Here is a 19,735-nt window from a genome sequence, read left to right on the forward strand (position 1 = left end):
TAGAAAAGTGTGTCTTTGCAGTCTGTGGGCACGGGGCATGGCATGGGGAAGGAGGGGAACTAAGGTGTGCAAACCCTTGCCTGAGTGACGCGTCCAGCACCCAGCTTCACCAGTGTCTCCTCAACTTCAGCGATAATGAAAAAAGCAATGCAAACAGTGTCCACAGGAAGTTTGTAGCAACCGATACAATGTTTCTGTTCTTTTTCCTTTATGTGCATTAGCTGGGGTGTCTGGTCCTGTGGAACCGGAGTTCCAGACAGTTGTGAGCTGTCCTGTGGGTGCTGGGAATTGAACCTGTGTCCTCCTGAAGAGCAGCCAGTGCTCTTAACCACTGAGCCATCTATTTTTGCTGCTCCATTTTTTTTAATTCTTTTTTTTAGGTGTATTTGTACATGTTTATGAAATATATTATCTAATACATATAGAATGTAATTATCAAGTTAAGATAGTAAACATTTTCATCTCTTCAATCATTAATCGTGGCATGTCAGAATTTTCCTATTTTCTAGTCATTTTTAATCTATCACATTGCAGCAGGAGGAGTTTCCTTTTGTTGTTATTTGTTGTTTTGGTTTTGAGATACAATCTCATTAGGTGGGCCTGGCTAGAATGGAACTCTCTTTGTAGACTAGGCTGGCCTTGAACTTGCAGTGATTGTCCTGCCTCAGCCTCTGGAGTGCTAGGATTACAGGTGTAAGCCACTACGCCCTTCAGCTCCCTGGTCCTCTGGTCTCAGCCCCTCTCATGTCAGGCTGCTGGGCTGGAAAGCCGAAGATGCCTGAGAATAATGTCATTCCCTCCATTCCATCCTTTAGGGAAAAAAATGAACTTAGCAAAAAAACACCTCCTAGGAGCTCAGAATAAGAGGGAAAAGGGAGGGGGAGGGAGAGGGAGGGGAGGGGGAGGGAGAGGGAGAGGGAGAGGAGGGCAGGAGATCCACATCCACATTACTATGACCCCTTGGCAAGTTTCGTATCATCCATGTTGGCTGTGTAGACAAAGTGAAATGACTTTGCTTATCTCCTGAGCTCACCCTTCCTTCCTCCACTGTCTGTTCTGTGAAGACTGACTTCTGCCTAGAAATCCAGCTTCTTCTAGAAAAACCCCAGAGGTTTTCTCAAACCCTTCCTTCAAAGCCACACTAATTAAGCTTGGCATGGTGGCACAAGTATGTAAACCCAGCCAAGACTCAGAAGGCCGAGACAGGAGGATCACAAGTCCAGGCCAGCCTGGACTACCTGGCAAGATCCAGACCAGCTGTGGGCTGCACAGTCAGACTCTCACTCATCAAAACACACACCAAACCATTTAAAAACTCCGCCATACTGTTTACTACTCAGTGGATTCTGCACACACACCCTTTTAGACTATGTAGTCCTGGCTAGCCTTGAGTTATTATGTAGCCCAGGCTGGCCTCGGGATTGTAGTTTCTGCCTCTGCCTACTGATTAAATCCTGGGACTAAAGTCCTTCAACACCGTGCCTCTTTTCTTACTGTCCATCACTGTGCTGGACACATAGCTCAATGGATGTTTCAGCTGCAACAGAAACAATTACATGCCAGGGCTCCCTCTTTGCAGTGGTTAGAACAGCCACAAGAGTTACCAAGAACTGTGAAAACTGGGTCTAAGGGAAGGAAGGACACTGGAAACGCCCCTTAAAGCAGCTGATACCAGAATTTCCAAAGTGAGATTCTGTAATGACACTTAAAATGGTTTTAAACATACTAGTTACATGAATACATGACTAAGTACCACCCTAGAGGCACTGATGAACAGACTTCGTTAGGGTATTCATTTTTTCCTCCATGACCTTCTCCAACACAGACCCTGAAAATGGAAAGAGAGATGCTTTTTCCTGTATTTGGTTTGAGAACAATATCTCAATGGTTGGTTCTCACCACTTTGCATGCATCTTTAATGGCTAATTTTAGGGTTAGAAGGGGACATACAAAATGAACCTGGGGCATCTTGTCCCAGAAAGCAAGCAAGTAAAAAAAATGATGGAGATAGCGTAGGAGATACAGGAGGCAGCTGAAAAGAGCCCCATTGCCAGTGCTGGGAGGAATGGACAACAGAATAAATAATCTTAGATAACAGCCCAAAGAATGAGTTCATACGGATACAAATGATTAAATAATTGGTGGCGGGATTTGAATGCAGACCTCAAAACAATTTATGTCAATAGTATATGCTCAGGGATCTAAAGTTTAAGCTGAGAATGGAACTCTACCCACTTAAGAACAGAGTGTCTGGCTAAGGATGTAGCTGGAGTGCCTGCCAGTCATGCATGAAGCCATAGGCTCAGTCCCTCACACCACCACGTGAACCTGGTGTGGTGATGCATGCCTGCAATCCCAGCATGCAGGAGGGTGAGGTCGGAGGATCGGGAGTTCAGGGTCATTCTTGGCTACTCAAAGAGCCTTTGAAGCCAGCCTGAGCTATGTAAGAGCTTGCTTGGGGGTGAGGGGTGGAGGATTGGATCCTTAGTGACTGGCTTACAGAGTATAATACGGAAAGCAGACAATGACGTTAGAGACACCTGGCACAAGCCACTCAGCCACATGGTCGAGGAGACTCTCACAACACACAGCCTTGCTTTGATGTGACAGTTTAGAGACAAACCCCATAGCCAGGCAATCTCCCACACTGGAGAGGCTCAGGCTAGCCTGGGCTACAGAGTGAGATCCTATCTACTCTGAGGCGCATTCCACAAAGTAGCTGACCTCTAAACTGTCATCAAAAACACTTAAGACCCTGTCACAGCCTACAGACATCGAAGGAAACATGACAACTAACTGTAAAATGGCATCCTGCATGGGATGCTGGGGCAGAAAAAGGACACAGCAGAAACTAATAAAATCCAAATAAAGTATGAAATTCAGTTACTGACGTAACATTATTTCCACAGTTACGGTAAACGTGCCACATCTGGATGTCAACAAAGCTGGGGCTAGAGTCTTTGCTCTTTCTCTGGGACTCTGGAGCCATTCTAAATTTAATTCTAAAATTAAAAGGGTTGGTTTGGGTACTGAGGCTTGAACCCAGGGCCTACTGAGTACCAGGCAGGTACTCTACCACTGAGCCACAGCTTGACCGGGCTTGTCTTCCTCACTGTACTTTCTTTCATTACAGGGTGCTGGTGACAGTTTCGTGGGGGCTCTGGCCTTCTACCTGGCCTACTACCCAAATCTATCCTTGGAAGAAATGCTCAAGAGATCAAATTTCATTGCCACAGTCAGTGTCCAGGCTGCAGGAACACAGTCCTCGTATCCATACAAGAGAGACCTTCCTCTTGCTCTGTTCTGACTGCTGCTGCCCCTAAATACATGTAATCTGGAAATAAAATGCACATGGGTGTGGCCATTCTTAGCTCACAATTGCTAGGAAAATGCCCTTCCTCTGTAAATATTATGTTCATTTATGAAGTCGTCAAGCCTTGACTCAGAGCAATGCTTTGCTTTTTCATATTCACAACATCAACTAGAATTAGGTTCCACCCTCAGAATCCGTACAAACAGTACCACTATGTAGAGAGCATCAAATTCTAGTGTTGAATGCACGTTGGACAGCAGTGTTTAGAGCCAGGGCAAAGAATGTTCCAAACGGAAAGGGGGTAGCAGTGGTCTCTCCCAAGCACCTTCTGTGGGTGATAGCTAATACCCTTTAGCCTACATTGTCAGACTTGCTTGGGGGGCTAGGGATGTCGCTCAGTTGGTAGAGTGCTTGTCTAGAATGCACGAGGCACAGGGCTTCATCACTGCCTGAGCTGATGTGGTGGCCCATGCCTGTAATCCCAGCACCTAGGAGGTGGAGACAGATCAGTAGTTCAAGATATCCTCAGCTGCACCGCAAATTTGTTACACCCTAGACTACATGAAATCCTGTTGAGAGAGAGAGACAGACAGACAGAGAGGAGAAGAGAGAGAGAGAGAGAGAGAGAGAGAGAGAGAGAGAGAGAGAGAGAGGGAGGGAGGGAGGGAGAGGGAGGGAGGGAGGGAGGGAGGGAGAGAGAGAGAGAGAGAGAGAGAGAGAGAGAGAGAGAGAGAGAGAGAGAGAGAGAGAGAGAGAGAGAAAGACGGCTCAATATTGGAGGTGCTTGCCACCTGGCCTGATGACCTGAGTTTGGTTCTTGGGTCCCAACTCCCAGCAAGTTGTTCTGTTTACATTTTGTGAGAGCTGCTTGGTTCCCTCCAAAATCAGACTGCACCTTGGGACACACACTTGCTATTTGGGGACAGCACTGGTTCCTGATGCTTATGGCCAGGGAGACACTACATTTTCTCAAGCATTTTAAATGAAGTAGGATACGGACTAGCAATTCTGAAACAACTCATCTTTCTCTTCAAGCCAAAAATCTGTGGGGAAAAAAAAATGGAGGAAGCTGGGGAGTTTGGAAAAATGGTGGGAACAGCCTGAGTGGGAGAGGGGACGATGAGGAGAGGCAGCAGTCATAGGTGAACACAAGGGCTATCAGAGTTGGCCATGGAATACCAGCACGCCCGAAGCAGCCGTATGGAGCATACCATAGCTTCTTGTAAATGAGAGGTACAGTCCAGTCTCCTGCCATCCTCAGGGCCTGGGACCACTCTGCACTGCACAGCAAGTTCCAGGCCAGCCTAATTACCTGGTGGGAGCTTGTCTCAACCCTCAAACCATAAACCACCCGTCTCCGGCTCTGGTAGCTGTTTGATGGACCAATGGCAGCGTTCCTAACAACCCAACACAAACCAAAGCAGATGTTCCCTTCCCTTCTTCCAGCCGCTCGCTCGCTGCGCTGCGGTCACAGGGCAGTCGCTCCAACCTGGAGCACTGTCCTGTGGAGGCACGAGGAGCTGCCTAGGAACCCTTGCTAAAGTCTCACCGTGGAAACGGCTTCTCTCGTGTGAGACAGTAGGTATTTTCTTGGTAAGGTGTTAGTTGTTTGGTTTTTTTAAAAAGTTTCAAATAGTAGGGGAAAATATCACTACGAGACAAGAGCACAGGCTGTTTCGACATTTTTTTATTACCGCCTATAAAAACTACAGAGAGAGAACTATCTGGTCTCTGTGAAGAACTCTTTCACGGCACTGTTCCTTCACAGCGGCCTTCACCTCACCAGCGGCCATGCTGGCGGTTCCTCTTCGTCAGTACACACTGCAGGTCTCTGAGCCAGGGCCTCACCTCCGTCTTCCCGTTTATGAATCAAACTCACTCTCAATCCATTGCTTAGAGGGAGCGTATTTTTTTCTGTTCCACGAAGAGAACTTTTTTGTTCACTGTGAGGCAAGAAAAAGGGGTTGTAGCAGCAAACTAGGAAGTGCCATCATTTCATCAACACACACATCACGCCCCAGTCCTCTCCTTTTCCCTTGTGTTACATTCCTTTGACATGATGAGCGATGTCAAACCCAGCTGAGGCCAGAGAAGACAGACAGAAACGGGGAAGAAGCCTAGGGAAGGTCACCAGCCAATGAGCACTGTCCTGACAGGCCGCGAAGTCATTATCTCAATCACTGTGAGATACTGGGATTAAACGTGGCAAACTCTGACTCAGGGTCCACTCTCATAGTGGCTAAGCAAGAACTGGCCGGGCACAGGGCTCCAGAACAGCACTGAGAGCTGAGCAGTCCACAGAGGAACGCAGTCAGAAGGGAGGGCAAATACCACACACCTCTACTGTCTAGAGACGGCTGCACACCCAAATAGGAATGGTCCAGATCAACAATGCAGCACTAGAGCCAAACCTCAATACTGCAATTCACAGAGCAGCTCCCCAAAACAAAAGTGCTACCTGCCTGCCTTGGTGAGAGACGAGGCTTTCATAGGCCCCAGTGTCCTAAAATCCACCACCAGCCTCCAGGCAACCCTAACACACACACACACACACACACACACACACACACACACGCCTAACTACCTGACCTGATTCTCTTTTACCAGAAAAACAAGATAGATAGCCAAAGGAAACCCAGGAGGCCAAAGGACCATGCGACCTCACAACTCCTCACTGATCCTGACCATACAGGCATTTCAACTTTGTTTTCTCTTCTTCTACAATAAAAATGGATATATCCCTTATTAAATTTCCAAACCATGATTAAGAATTAGCTAGAGGGGCTGAAGAGATGGCTCAGAGGTTAAGAGCACTGACTGTTCTTCCAGAGGTCCTGAGTTCAACTCCCAGCAACCACATGGTGGCTCACAACCATCTGTAATGAGATCTGGCACTTATAATAAATAGCTAAATCTTTAAAAAAAAAAAAAAAAAAAAAAAAAAAAAAAAAAAAAAAAAAAAAAAAAAGAATTAGCTAGAGAGCTTATTAAAATACACTGCTGCAGGCTGAAGAAAAGCTCAGTGGTTATGAGCACTGGTTGCCTTTCCAAAGGACCCAGGTTCAATTCCCAGCACCTACATGCTAGCTAACAACCATCCGTAACTCCAGTTCCAGGACATCTGACATCCTCTAGCCTCTGCAAACACCAGGTACACTCGTGTTACATGGACATACAGGCAGCCAAATCACCCTTACAAAAACAAAATAATGAAATAAAAATCTCACCTCTATCCTAATTCCAGTTCAGAAGCAGGAATTCAACTATTTTTTTTAATTCTCTAGGCAGCTGAACTTAAGAACCATAAACCAGTCGAAAGAAATGCACTAAATTAATAAAATACACAGACATTATATAAGGGGTACTGTTCACATAGTTCGAATCACTGACATGAGAGAATATCTTCATGCTCTGAGAAGCAATCAGGAGTTATTAAATGGCCATGTCTCTGTGGGTTCCAGGCCAGCCTGGTCTAATACCAAGTTCCAGGCCAGCCAGTGATACACAGAGACTCTGTCTCAAAAAACAGCAACAAACAGAACAAGGCTTTAAACATTAAACTTCCTTTATTCTCTGTATTTATCCCTTTAATTAAGAGTTAAGTGCACAGGGCAGTGGCAAGCACTGCAGTTTATATAGAGACCCTGATTTAATACAGTAGTGTACCCTGTATTAAATGTGATAAGCATGTGAAAACCCAGTAACGCTTACGAACCTGGAGACCTGGAGACCAGAGCAAATGTGATGAATGCCTATAATCCCAGCACTCTGACGGCAGGAACAGGAGAAGTTCAAGTTCAAGGCCACTTTTGGGCTACACGGGACATGATGCTCCCTACCCCACCCCACCCCAAAAAAACAGAAACAGGTTGGACATTGTAATTCCAAAGGGAGGCAGAGGCAGGTAGATCTGAGTCCCAGGCCAGCCAAGGACATACAATGAGACTCTGTTTCAAAACTAAAAAAGAAAAAAGAAAAGAGGGGAAAAATAAAGTCAGACCTCAGGGAGAGGTCAGAGCTTACTCCCTCAAGCACAGGGACACCTGGACGCAGAGGCTCGGGTCACAGGGCCACAGCACAGGGCAGCACCCGCCCACTGTGTGCCATACCGAAACCATAAATAAAAATAGCTAAGAGGCAGAACAAGGACATCAGCGGAGCTCTGAATGCTGGGCTGACGTCAGGAGAGGTCCTAACTCTTCTCTTCTGATCTGGTTGGTCTGTGGCTGTTGGGCTGTGCTAGGGGTTGACTTAGGACCTTGTAGACAGAAAACAGGTACTCAACCACTGAGCCACACATATCCCCAGCCAAGGTCCTGAGTTTAAACAAGTATTAGGAAGGTGCTCTAGCCACCTTTCCTGCTGAGTGTAGATACCATCCCTCACAACGAGGCTGCTCTTGAACAAACGGAGACCATCACAGAAAACCACAACTGGACACAACGAAGATCCAACAGATCCACCCACATCAGAGCTCCTGATCTGTGGCTCAGGGGACATCATGGAAGAGGGGCAGAGAGACTGTAAGAGCCAGAACACCAAGAAGTCTGAGGTGGAACAGTCTCTCCTGGAAATGGCTGCATAAACCAGACTGGAACAACGGCAGTATCATGGACACGTTAACATGAAAGGAGAAAGTGTCATGGGGTCCCAGCCCTAGACAAAGAACTACACACAGCTAATGGCTGCTAGGAGAGTTAGTCTCTCCCAAGGACGAGTCCCTTATTGATTGTCCAATGAATGGCAGTCAGCCCTGATGTGCACACACATACATACACATACATACATACATACATACATACATACATACATACACACACACATATGCATATAACAATAATGAGAAAAAGGCTATCCGTTTGGAAGGACCATCAGAGGGTTCAATGGAGGGTGGCTGAGAGGAGCTGCAGGGAGGAGAGAAGCAATGTAATTGGATTTCAGTTAAAACGTATTTAAAACAAATTGGAAGATAAAATTGGCCCCATGTACTAGAAACAGCAGAAGGACTGGGTTCTACCATGGACTCCAAGGAGCTCGCACAATACTCAAGAGTGCTTGCACAAGGTCCTGGGACAAAACAGCCGGGGAAGGACGGAAGGACTGTGGTTCCACTATTCCTCCACCCCGAGCAAGTATCAAAACCCTCTCCTCCCCGTTTCCTCCCTGGTGTGAAAGACAACCCCATCCCTCAGAGCTGTGGCCAGATAAACAGTGAGCACTCATGTGAGTTGAGCTGAAATGACACACTGCTATCCACAACACTAAACATAATGTAATTTTCAGTCAAAATATTTGCTGTTTAATTCCGAGAAGAATGAATCTGTCAAGTTCTTTCCCTAAAGCCAACCTAAATCTATTCTGTTCCAATTAAAGTCTGTATTGCCTTGTTTAGTGATCCACAGAATTAAAACTGACAAGTTTTCTTTCTCTTCATGATAAACAAAGTTTAATACGCTTACGCCTCAGCCTTTAATCCTTCCTCCTTGGCATCCTATATGAGGAAAGGAGTCTAAAGACAGAGGTGGGGGCTGGAGATGTCTCAGGGGTGTCAAGGGGACCCGGGTTTGATTCCCAGCACCCACACAGTGGTCCACAATCATCCGGAACTCCAGTTTCAGGGAACCCAACGCCCTTTCTGACCTCCATGGGCAACACAAGCACACACAGGGTGCATATACATACACATGCAGGCAAAACACTCACAAGTATATGTGTGTGTTTGTGTGTGTGTGTGTGTGTGTGTGTGTGTGTATGTGTGTGTGTGTGTAAAAGAGGCAGATATAGCTGGTGTTGCCTCCGAGCACTCTGTGAAACGGTCAAGTGACTGGGAATCCTGTATTTCATTCCTGTTTTGCTTCATTAGAGACTAGCAGAACATCAGCCGCCAACCAACTTTACTCATGGCAATAAAATGATGGGGAACGGCCAGATTCTCTGGTACCCTGAGCAAACTAGCCCCAAGGCAAACATCTTCATCATGGCAAATCTGCAGGGTATCCCATAGAAGAACAGAAAGTCAGCTACCCCAGGACATTACCTTCTCCAGAAAAGACACTTTGCTACCAAAGTTCAGACATTTCCTATCAGAAAACCTAGTTGTGGCTGGACATGGTGGCACACACCTTTAATCTCAGTACTCAGGAGGCAGAGGCAAGCGGATCTCTCTGAGTTCAAGACCAGCCTGGTCTACAAAGCCAGCCAAAATTGTTACACAGAGAAACTTTGTCATGAAAAACCAAAAAGAACAGAACAGAAAAGAAAACCTAGTTGTGTACAGGAAGCTGACATATGAACTTGTGATCTGAGGTCCTTACCTCAAGTCAAACAAAACTATCTGGCAAATCCTAACTTCCCAATCCCCCTCCACACTAAGGATGAAATTCCAACACATAGTTAAACTACCACAGAAGCTCATTTAATAAACACTTATTATCACTGTGTGGGCTCCTAAAAGGGTGGGCTTCCACCAACAGTGGCTGGATTTGTGAGTAGACAATCCAGCCTTTGGAACATATCTCTCTTTTTAATTTATTGCATTTATTTATTGTATGCATATGGGGGCGGGGTACATGTATGCGATGGCAGATGTGTGTAGGTCAGAGAACATTCTCTCCTCCTACTCTGTGGGCCGCAGTGATGGAACTCAGGTCACCAGCCTTACTGGCCTCAATCCGCGGAGTCATCTCATCGGCCCAAGCACGTCTCTTTTAGACAACTTTGAAGTTAGCATTTACTATGGCATTTTTGGTAGCTAGCACAATAGAAAATCAACTCTTCTGCCCCAATGTACCAACATATACTCTCTACTCATTTAGTTCACATCTGAACCTTGTAACTTGCCCGTCAGACCATGCCTCCCCTTTGCAGACAGCTGCTGCCTATTCTCTGCGTGGCTGATTTCCTACCTTTACGGAATCAACCCTTCCCAGGGACTCTGCCTGACTACCCCAGCTCAAATAATCTCCCAACAGCCCCAGCCCTACTCCATCCCAGTGACCTCACTCACAGCACTTATTTATCACACTGTCACTTCCTCCCTCTCCCTCCCAAATCAACTATAAATGCCAAGAGCAGAGACTGTGTCCTGGTGTACCCGAACCCGGCATGGCAGCTAGCTAGTGCCATAATAAACATGGCGAATGAATGTCATGATTCCAAAGGGGCCACAAAATCACCAAAGACAGTCATTCAGGAAAGGAGTCAGAAGGCCCTGAAAGCTTTTGTCCTGCTGTGACATCACTCCTCGCTGTGACATCACTGCCTGCTGTGACATCACTTCCCACTGTGACATCACTCCCTGCCGTGACATCACTTCTCTCAGTCTTACCGATCGGATCATAATGCAGAAGAGTCAGCTTTTCTCGGAGTCGGCTTCTCTTGTGGTTGAAGGAGAAACCTGTCCCAGCTTGGCTCACCAGCCTCACCAGAATGGTCCTAAGATCAAGAAGTACACTGTTATGAGCTGAGGAAACACACTGGGCCACCACGAACACACAGCACACCATGCGAATTTTGTGGAGTCACAAAGTTATGAATATTACTCGGCCCTAAGAAGGGTCCACGCTATGACAGTCTGTATTTCCCATAAAGCAATTTCAGTGGCTCTGAATCCCAAGGTAGTCACCTACAGGGACCTGGTAACCACCTCACCAAACAGCAGGCGTCATCAAGTCAAGTCAGAGAAAGAGCCTGTGATGCCACTCCAATGAGGAGAAGTCAGGCAGAACATCCAAGAGTAGGTGGTCACAGCTGGCCTACGGCAACCTTGAAGACGGCTGCCTCAAGAAAGCCAGTCTTCCAAAGCGACTAACAGCAGTACAATCAGGAAGGGACAAAATCAAGAGATCTGAAGTTTCACACCACTAATGCACAAGCCCTGGGCACCTTCATATTTCATTTAAATTAGTCATCCAAACCATAAAACGTATGGTCTGCCTCCCCGGGCCCTTGAACACCTGTACGGTCACTCTGTCATACGTGTGCTATCTTGTCTCCTCACAGAAGACATCATTCTCATGCCATTCCCAGACAAATTTGAAGCATCTAAGACCTAGGGCCAAATGTATGCTGGGCAAATCCTCTCCTGCTGAATTCTGTCCAGCCCTCTGTTTATTTTTCTAAGTTTTCCGACAGCCTGAGTCAGTTGCCCAGGCTGACTATGAACTTGCTCCAGGCTCCTGAATGGTTAGGGTTATTGGTTTGCAACACAGACCTGGCATCATTGTTTTTCTTAATTCATCAACAAACAATTTGATAGTCTTCAGAGGCACTGTTCTGAACATGCATTTGGCCCTGGGTTCAATCCCCAGTACTGGGGGATGGAGGTGGGGTTACATAATTATTCAATCATTCATAAAGATTCAAAAAATGACGAGCCTTACAAGAAGCATAAAACTAAGTCTACGTCCTTTAGGGACAAATTACAGTACAGATGAACTGGCACATAAAGAAAAAGGCAAGGCATATTTCTACCCTCTAGTACACCTGCCTAATGTTTAGCTATACAATTTTTCTAGTGCTTAGACTGATTTCCAAACTCAAAACAGGCTCTAGGATTTAATCAAATCAGAGCACATCTGGAGATTCGCAGAAGACTCCAGGCAAGAGCTTCTTGGTCCTCACTCTGAGGAAATAGGATTTTGGTGGTGATCCAAACAGAGCAACAGCCTGACAGGCTTGTTTAGGAACAAAACAATGAACTGGGAGGATAAATTCTGAGATACGAAAAGAAGCCAAAGCTCCTTTAAACAAAGGACTCACTGGAGTTACTCGGTGGGACAGGAGGGAAACAGGACAGTCCTCAAATTGATTTTTAATTATACCTCAGTGTAAATGTGACACTTTGGAAGAGGCCAGATTTCCAACTATGCTCTTTTCCTGGGCCAGTAATGGGTACTCTTGGGAGATGCTGGGCAGCAGGTACCACAGCTGCCTATCAGCCACAAACTTGGAAGAGGAAGCAGCCAATCATGCCTAAGTACTGAGTCAATAAGCTATGTATTCTGTGGTTTAGGTACACTAAATGCATTTTCAGTTTATGTATCTGCAACCCAGGGCAGAAATATCATCAATTGCATCACTATCAACTCAAGATGCATCTGTATTTTATTTTTTCAAGGCATTCACACCGACAAAATAATTAACCAAATAAATAACCCCAAATCAACTTGGTCTGAGAAACAGATACACTGGCAGCAGCCAGACTACCAACCCCAATAGAAATACGCAAAGTTTAAATAAAACCAACACTTTTACTTACTTTGACTTGCTCTTGGCAACTTTTTTTGGGTAAGGGTTGGAAGAGAAAAAGAAAAAGATACATTTATTATTTATTTTATTCAAAGTCCCTTATAAACATCATAATAACCCATCAACACTTGGGGACTATGCCACGTTTACCCTAAAATAACTTTCCTGGATATTAGAGAGTAATCAAACCAACAAAATTGTGAACTTTTTTTTTTTTTTAAAGACAATCCATGGAGTTGACTGGCGCCTTAAAATCTTTCTAAAGTAGTATGTGCTCTATTTGCAACTATTTGCATGCAGTACCACAAGCCTCTCGTTTCAACAGGTGAACGTTGCAAACCGCAGCAAAAGTCACGTGAGGTGAGAACGACAACTCATGGGGAAGTCAGCGAGGAGCCGGAGGGCGGACGCGGTGATGCACCGCGGCTGCCGGGGGAGTGATCCTCCGGACATCCCACCGAGGGCGGCGGGGCCCCCGACCCTGTAACCGGACCCGGGAGGCGCGCGCGGGGTGGCAGCTTCCCCCGCCGGGCCCTCCGCCCCGCCTGGCTCCGCCTCACGACCTGCCTGTCACCGCCTCGGCCCCACGCCTGCCGCCGCCCCAGACCAACTTACAAGAGACGGCCGAAAGCAGCATGGCGTCGGTCCCGGGACTCTGTCCCCGGCCGGCCTCAAGAGCTAGCTGAACAACGGCTTCCGGGGCACGAGCCGCTTCCGGCAGAGGGCTCAGGAAGTTGATCTTCGAAGCCACGCCCTCTTCGGGGGGCGTGGTCCTTGAATTCTCTGACTCTCTGCTTCATAGGCAGTGAGTTCTGTGGTATTATGGGATGGACCCTCCTCCATGCAAAAGTTAATGCTGCCTGATATCACCAACTTCACATCTGCCTGGCTCCAAACACGGGTGCCTTTCCCACTGGGCATTGGTCTACTATTTGGCCGTTATTAATTTTTTTATGCCTGTGCAAGCAGCCCTACCTCATTGCTGACTTCATGCCCCAATTAATAATCACGATTTTATTATTTTGGCTGTTGTTGTTTTTGCTTAATTTTGTGTGTTTATAATAATTCTCCCTGTTTCATTTTCTTAATTTGTTCCTAGATTTACTTATTTTTATGTGTCTAAGTGTTTTGTTTGCATGCCTGTTTGTCCACCACCTGTGTGCCTGGTAGCGGAGGAGTTCAGAAGAGTGCATAGGATCTCCCGGAATGGGAGTGTTAGGATGACTGTGAGCCACCGTGTGGGTACTAGGAACCAAACCCAGGTCCTCTGCAAGAGCAACAAGTGCTCATGTCGGCTGAGCCATCTCTCCAGCCCCTTGTTGTTGTTGTTGTCTTAAGTGATCGTCCCAATCACCTTGTTAAACCTATAATAGTGTTTCCACGTCCACGAGAGGTAACTGGGGATGAGTGATTGACTTGACCAAGGTTGCTCAAGTTGTGAGTGGAAAGTCTTGGTCTTGAACCCAAATCTTCAGAATCCAGAGGTTTTATCTTTAAATTTTCAAATATGATAGGCATGTATTGAGTGCTAGTCTAGCCAAAGCAGAGTCCCAGGTTCACTAAAGAACCTGTCTTAAAATAAATAGATAGACAAATGGATAGGTAGATAGATCGATAGATAGATAGATAGATAGATAGATAGATAGATAGATAGATAGATGGATAGATAGATAGATAGACAGGGTGGAGAAAAAGGAAACTGACATTGACCTCTGGCCTCCACACATGCACCAGTGCACATGTATACACACATATGACACACAGACAGAAAAGAGATACCATATGAACTGTCTTGAATTCTCTTTTTTATTTTATGTGCATTGGTATTTTGCCATGGGTGTCAGATCACCTAAAACTGGAGTTACAGACAGTTGTGAGCAGCCATGTGGGTGCTGGGAATTGAACCCAGGTCCTCAGTCAGTGCTCTTAACCACTGAGCCATCTCTTCAGCCCCTGTCCTGAATTCTTGAATGAAGTATGAAGGAAACAATGACTTTCTCCTCCCATTAGCTATACTTACCTGTTATTTACACGTAACACATCGTTGTCAGCTGGTGAGTTGATTATGATTACTAATCCAGATGGAATTTGTGATTTGCTCATTCTTTTCCACCTTAGAAAGTGCGGAACAATAAAAGCATTCTGACAGCGCAGAAGGGAAAGGTATGATTCTATGAGACACCACTGTTTATCTGGATCTCAATCCAGAGAAGTAGGTGGAGGAAGTGAGAATCCACACTGGGTCCTGGGTTAAACTGAGCACCTGCCTCATGTTGATGGACACTTTATTCCCAGCACTTAGTGATGGGAGTCAGATCTCTTCTGTATGCTGGGAGGACCCTGACTGCACACCATCCAGCCCACTACCACACATATGCCCTACCTAACTCCTTTGGGACCTAGAGCTATTGTTTTTGTCCACAAGGTCAGTGATGTGAGCTCCCTAACCTATCCCACAGGCCAGGGAACATGGGTGCTAATGAAAGGGAAGCCACAGGAGGAAGTTGTTTCCTGCAAAGAGATGGTACCTGCTCAGTTGCCTCCAGACAGACCCAAGCACTTTCAAAATCAGGTCTTCTGCCTCAACAGCTTAGTATTAGAGCAAAGAATGCCTCGGGAAGGAAGGCTGAAAGCTGGGGGTGTGCACTGGGTTCAGTCTGTGTGGAATGAGTGTCCTCAGGTCGGCAGTCAACACCCGCCATTATCTAACCCTGCCATCATGATTCTGCCCCGCAACTCTTCACGGAGGTCTGCTATGGGTCAATACCATTAGAAAGTATTTCCTGACCCTGTGTGCCCCATCTCACCACACACTTGTTCCCACTGTCCCCTCAAAGTAGCTAGTAGTCTTCTCTGCAGTCTTTAAATCACAGGCCTTTCACAAACCCCAAAACAAAACCATAGCGTCTGGTTCATGGTGGCCAGCTACTCCTGAGCACGAGGACTGCCTCAGAGTGTGGTTGATATACCCAGTGTCACTCTATAAATTGATTTTGTTTCCCAGCAGCTATCAACTGCAGAAAGCTTCTTGGTTAGGGGTAGGACTTTATGCCTTCGTCCCCTTCTCCTAGATATGGACTGTGGCAGTAGGCACGAAACCTGTGTAAGTTCAAGCCACACAAAAATCCCACCTGGTTTTTAAACTCCCTAGAAGGTTCTAAGGTACGGCCAAAATTGAAACGACGAAGTGGGACCCGTGAATTCCAGGCGAGCTAGTAGGCCCCGCGTTGCCGGTGTGTCTATTTAATTCATTTTGTAGGATGAGCCACTCACTCTTACCTGGGTAGGCAGAGGAGGAGAGAAAGTGGCCAATTTGGAAAAAAATAAGGAAGTCTTGAGTTATAAGCCACTAGCAAGGTGCTCGCCTACATTCTGGAAAGCTCTCGGACACTTACCAGAGGCCCAAGACGCAAGACCCAAACCAGGAAGTTCAGTTGCTACCGGAAAGATTAATGGAGGTCGTGCGGACAACACCCTTCCCACCCACATATTTCACCTTCCACAAGAAGAGCTAGGAAGGCTCTGACAGGAACAGCCTTGGGAAAGTCAACATATTTGGCCTGATTGGTGGGTGATGGATGGGAGAGAACTGTGGGTGCTGAGGTAGGGCGTGGAGGTTTAGGGGGAAATGGGCTGAACCCAGTCAGAGGAGGCAAGGGGCGGGAACTGGTCAAAGACAGGCATTCCTACAGTGGGTGGGACCCTGGGCCACGGGGCAGCTGCAGAAGCAGCTGCCCAGAAAGAGCTGCCCACAAAGCGAGCTTACTCTGCCTTTTAAGGCCAGCCCTGTGGCTCCCTAGGTCTCCCATTTTTGAGGGGCAGGAAGTGTAGTGGGGTTTTTGATTGTTGCTGTTTTCTTTCCTTTAGTTTCTTGTTGTTGAGTTGGTTGATTGGCTTTATTTTTATTTGTTGACTGACTGATTGATTGATTGATTGATTTTTTTTTTTTTTTTTAAGACAGGGTCTCACTAGGTATCCTTGGTTGGCTTGGAGCTTTCTATGTAGTGATTAGGCTGGCCTTGAACTCACAGAGATCTTGCTGCCTGTGCTAAGGAGTACTGGGATTATAAATGCCTTTGCCTACAGAGCCTTCTCACAGTCCCGGTTTGACAGAGTTTGGGGCTTCCGTTTGTTTGTTTTGTTTTCTGATCTGGAGCTCCGCAAGTAGGCGGGGCTATATTGGCTAGCAAGCCCCAGGGATGCCCCTGTCTCTGACTCCCCAGCTCAGGGTTTACAAGTGTATGTCACCATATCTGCTGCATTTTATATGGTTCCCGCTTCTTTCCTTCTAGAACTGATCCGGCCACAAGGGGCCAATTCAATCTGAGAGGATTGAAACTGGCTCCATTCTCGGCCCTCTCAACTGCTTTCCTGAAGAGATCTCTGAACTTCTGATTCTCCTGCCTCCACCTCCCCCAGAGCTAGGATTAGAAGCAGACACACAATTTAGTCAGCCTCAGTTTGCAGAGGGATTTGTGTGATATGTCCGTGGAGCCCATGACCCCAGTTGACCGTCATCAGATGAATTCTGCAGCCTTCTCCATGGTGAAGTTCCATGAACTCAGGAAAATACCCTCCCAAGATGCTCCCCGATGCTGTCAACCCTGGTACCTAGCTGAATCATCTAGGAGCCCCATCACCAGATAATATGCATCCCTGGGTAGAGAATGGGGTCCTGGGACACTTGATAATGCTCTCCAGGTCCTTTAGGTGCTGCATATGATTTGCAAATGGTCATCCTAGATGAGGGATGTTCAGCACTAGGGAATCTGGGTGATAGGGTCAATCCTGAGCCAAGGGGCTGCAGTGAGGCCTGAGACTCTGCATCTCTAACAGGGTATCAGATACTGTGGATGCCGCTGGCTGGGCACTGTTACCACTCCAGCTGTAAACCAGCCAGAATCCCCAGCAGCCACAGCCATGGCAGCATTTGAGAGCTAGCTGGCAGTGCAGATTTCAGGGCCCAGGCTGACTTCCTGAATCACAATCTGCATCTTAACAAGATCCCGAGGTGATTGGAAAGAACTGAAGTTCAAGAGGCAATGTTCTCGGAGTGACTTAACAATCAGATGACAAAGGCTGACCAAGATTCATTCTCTCAGAACAGAATAGAAGGGGATGGGGGGGGTTTCTCCCTGTTTTAAGTACTGCTGTATTTGTGGGCCTAATACAGTGGCTGATATATAACAGTTGCTCAATGAATACTTATTAAGTGAATAGACAAGTTAAGGGTCAGTTTTAAGTCCCAGGACTCGAGGCTGCTATGGGGCCAGCTACCAAGAATTTAAAAAGACTTGATGTCAACTTCTGAGGCAAAAGTCTTTCTAGCCTCCTGACTAAGGCAAGACTGGTCCTGATGTCAGCACAGAACGGGACTCACAGCCATGTGGGGCAAGAGCCTATTAAACGGTCTTATTTGTAGAGGTAAAAGGGTAGCCATGAAAAAAAACCCAGCCCAACAGGCAGGTCTGATATAAGGGCCAGAGGCTAAGCCAGTGAACAGTGGGAAGTCGTGTAGCCAGAGAAGCTCCAGGTCCAGAACTGACTTATCTCATCTGTAGATTGGTTCTGGGAAGCCACCTCACAGAAGCCGCCTCAAACGTGTTTACAGTAGGTAGAAGAGAGTACACTTGGCCTCTGGGCTAGCACTGCTTTCTTTTCTGCACTCAGATTAGACATCAAGGCCTAGAGACGTAGTTCACTTGGTCGAGTACTCACCTAGAATCCCCCCATAAACCGGGCATGGTGGCATGTAGGCAGAGTTTTTCCGCCCCGAAGCCGCTCTCAAATAAACACACTGAGGCTTATATTAATTACAAATGCTCGGTCAATAGCTCGGGCTTATTACTAACTAGCTCTTACATTTTAAGTTACCCATATTCCTTATTTACGCTCTGCCACGTAATGATACTTTATTAACATGGCACGGTCATCTCCAGCTCCCTCTGCATCTGGCTGGCTGATATCTCCTCTGACTCTACCCTTCCTCATCCCATCATTCTCAGTTTGGCTTTCCCCACCCAGCTTTATCCTGCCCAGCTATTGGCCAGTCAGTGTGTTTATTAAACCAATCATAGTGATACATATTCCACAGTGTACAGAAGGAGTATCCCACAGCAGCGGCACCCACATGTAATCCCAGCTCTGAAGAGCTGAGGGCAAAAAGGCAAAAGGCCCAGAAGTTCAAGGCCAACTTTTCATACAGAAAGCTCAAGGCCAGCCTGGAATACAAGAAACAGTGTTTGGGTTTGTTTTTGTTTTTGTTTTGTTTTTAAAGATGTCAGCACAAAATTTCTCAGGCAGCCTGAATGGCTTCTGGATTAAATCTAAATCCCATGGTCGGACAAATGTTAACTCTTACAGAGAACAAACAGTATTTGTTAGTCACTATCCTCAAAGGAATGGAACAATAACCAATTTTTGAAGTGAAAAGAAAGGGTCACTGTGTTTCCTTTATACTAATATGGTCAAGACTTCCTAGGAAACCCTGACAGAAGAAGTTGGGAGATATACCCCATTTTCATCACACTCTACTCAAAACACCCACTCCTTTATCCTAATGTTTGATACTCACACACAGAGAGACCTTTTTTCTAGGTGTGTGTACATGTGTACGGTGTGTGAGAGTGTGTGTACGTGGACCTGTGCTGTGGTGTGCAGAGGACAATTTGGGGAGTCATTCTCTGCTTCCACCTTGTTGAAGCAGGATCCCTTTAGTTGTTCCTCCCATTATGGCTAGCTGACTCTGGAGCAGCAGTTCTCAATCTGTGGGTCACCACCCCTTTGGGGGTTGAATGACCCTTTCACAGGGGCCTAAGACCATCAGAAAACACAGACATTGACATTATGATTCATAACAGTAGCAAAATTACAGTTACGAAGTAGCAATGGAAATCATTTTATGGTTGTTGGTCAGCACAACATGAGGAACTGGATTAAAGGATTGGAGCATTGGGAAGGTTGAGAAAAGCTCTGGAGCTTTTGGTCCATTCTCCTGTCTCCATCTCCTGTCTTGTAGGGATGCTGGGATTTAAAGATCCAGGTCACCATCTTGAAAAACCAAAACCAAAACCAAAAAAATCCATGCCACCACGTGAAGCTTTTTTTTTCCCAAGTGTGTTTCAGGGATCAAACTCAGGTTGTTGGGCTTGCATGACAAGAGCTTGTTTTCCC

The 19,735-nt window shown here is 46.4% G+C and overlaps 3 protein-coding genes across 4 annotated transcripts in view; 1 reads left to right on the forward strand and 2 right to left on the reverse strand.

The window, feature by feature from the left end:
- Rbks (ribokinase) overlaps positions 1-3,447 on the forward strand; it is an 85,776-nt gene extending 82,329 nt beyond the window's left edge. For both annotated transcript variants that reach the window (XM_059248527.1, XM_059248526.1), the window contains one exon: positions 3,134-3,447. In XM_059248527.1, the coding sequence (XP_059104510.1) occupies positions 3,134-3,307 (174 nt within the window). In that variant the 3' untranslated portion in view covers positions 3,308-3,447. The remainder of the gene's footprint in view (positions 1-3,133) is intronic.
- Babam2 (BRISC and BRCA1 A complex member 2) overlaps positions 1-10,747 on the reverse strand; it is a 469,435-nt gene extending 458,688 nt beyond the window's left edge. Inside the window, exon 1 of the mRNA XM_059248525.1 lies at positions 10,641-10,747. The gene's annotated coding sequence lies outside the window, so the exon portion shown is untranslated. The remainder of the gene's footprint in view (positions 1-10,640) is intronic.
- On the reverse strand, positions 4,983-13,290 carry Mrpl33 (mitochondrial ribosomal protein L33). The gene is made up of 4 exons (XM_059248528.1): positions 13,178-13,290; positions 12,573-12,591; positions 10,641-10,747; positions 4,983-5,256 (listed from the first exon to the last, which is right to left on the reverse strand). Exons 1-4 carry the CDS (start codon positions 13,197-13,199, stop codon positions 5,207-5,209), a joined length of 198 nt encoding a protein of 65 aa, XP_059104511.1. The 5' UTR covers positions 13,200-13,290; the 3' UTR covers positions 4,983-5,206.
- Between the last annotated feature and the right edge of the window lie 6,445 nt (positions 13,291-19,735).

This window comes from Peromyscus eremicus, chromosome 22 (assembly GCF_949786415.1).
Source record: "Peromyscus eremicus chromosome 22, PerEre_H2_v1, whole genome shotgun sequence".
Lineage (NCBI taxonomy): Eukaryota > Metazoa > Chordata > Mammalia > Rodentia > Cricetidae > Peromyscus > Peromyscus eremicus.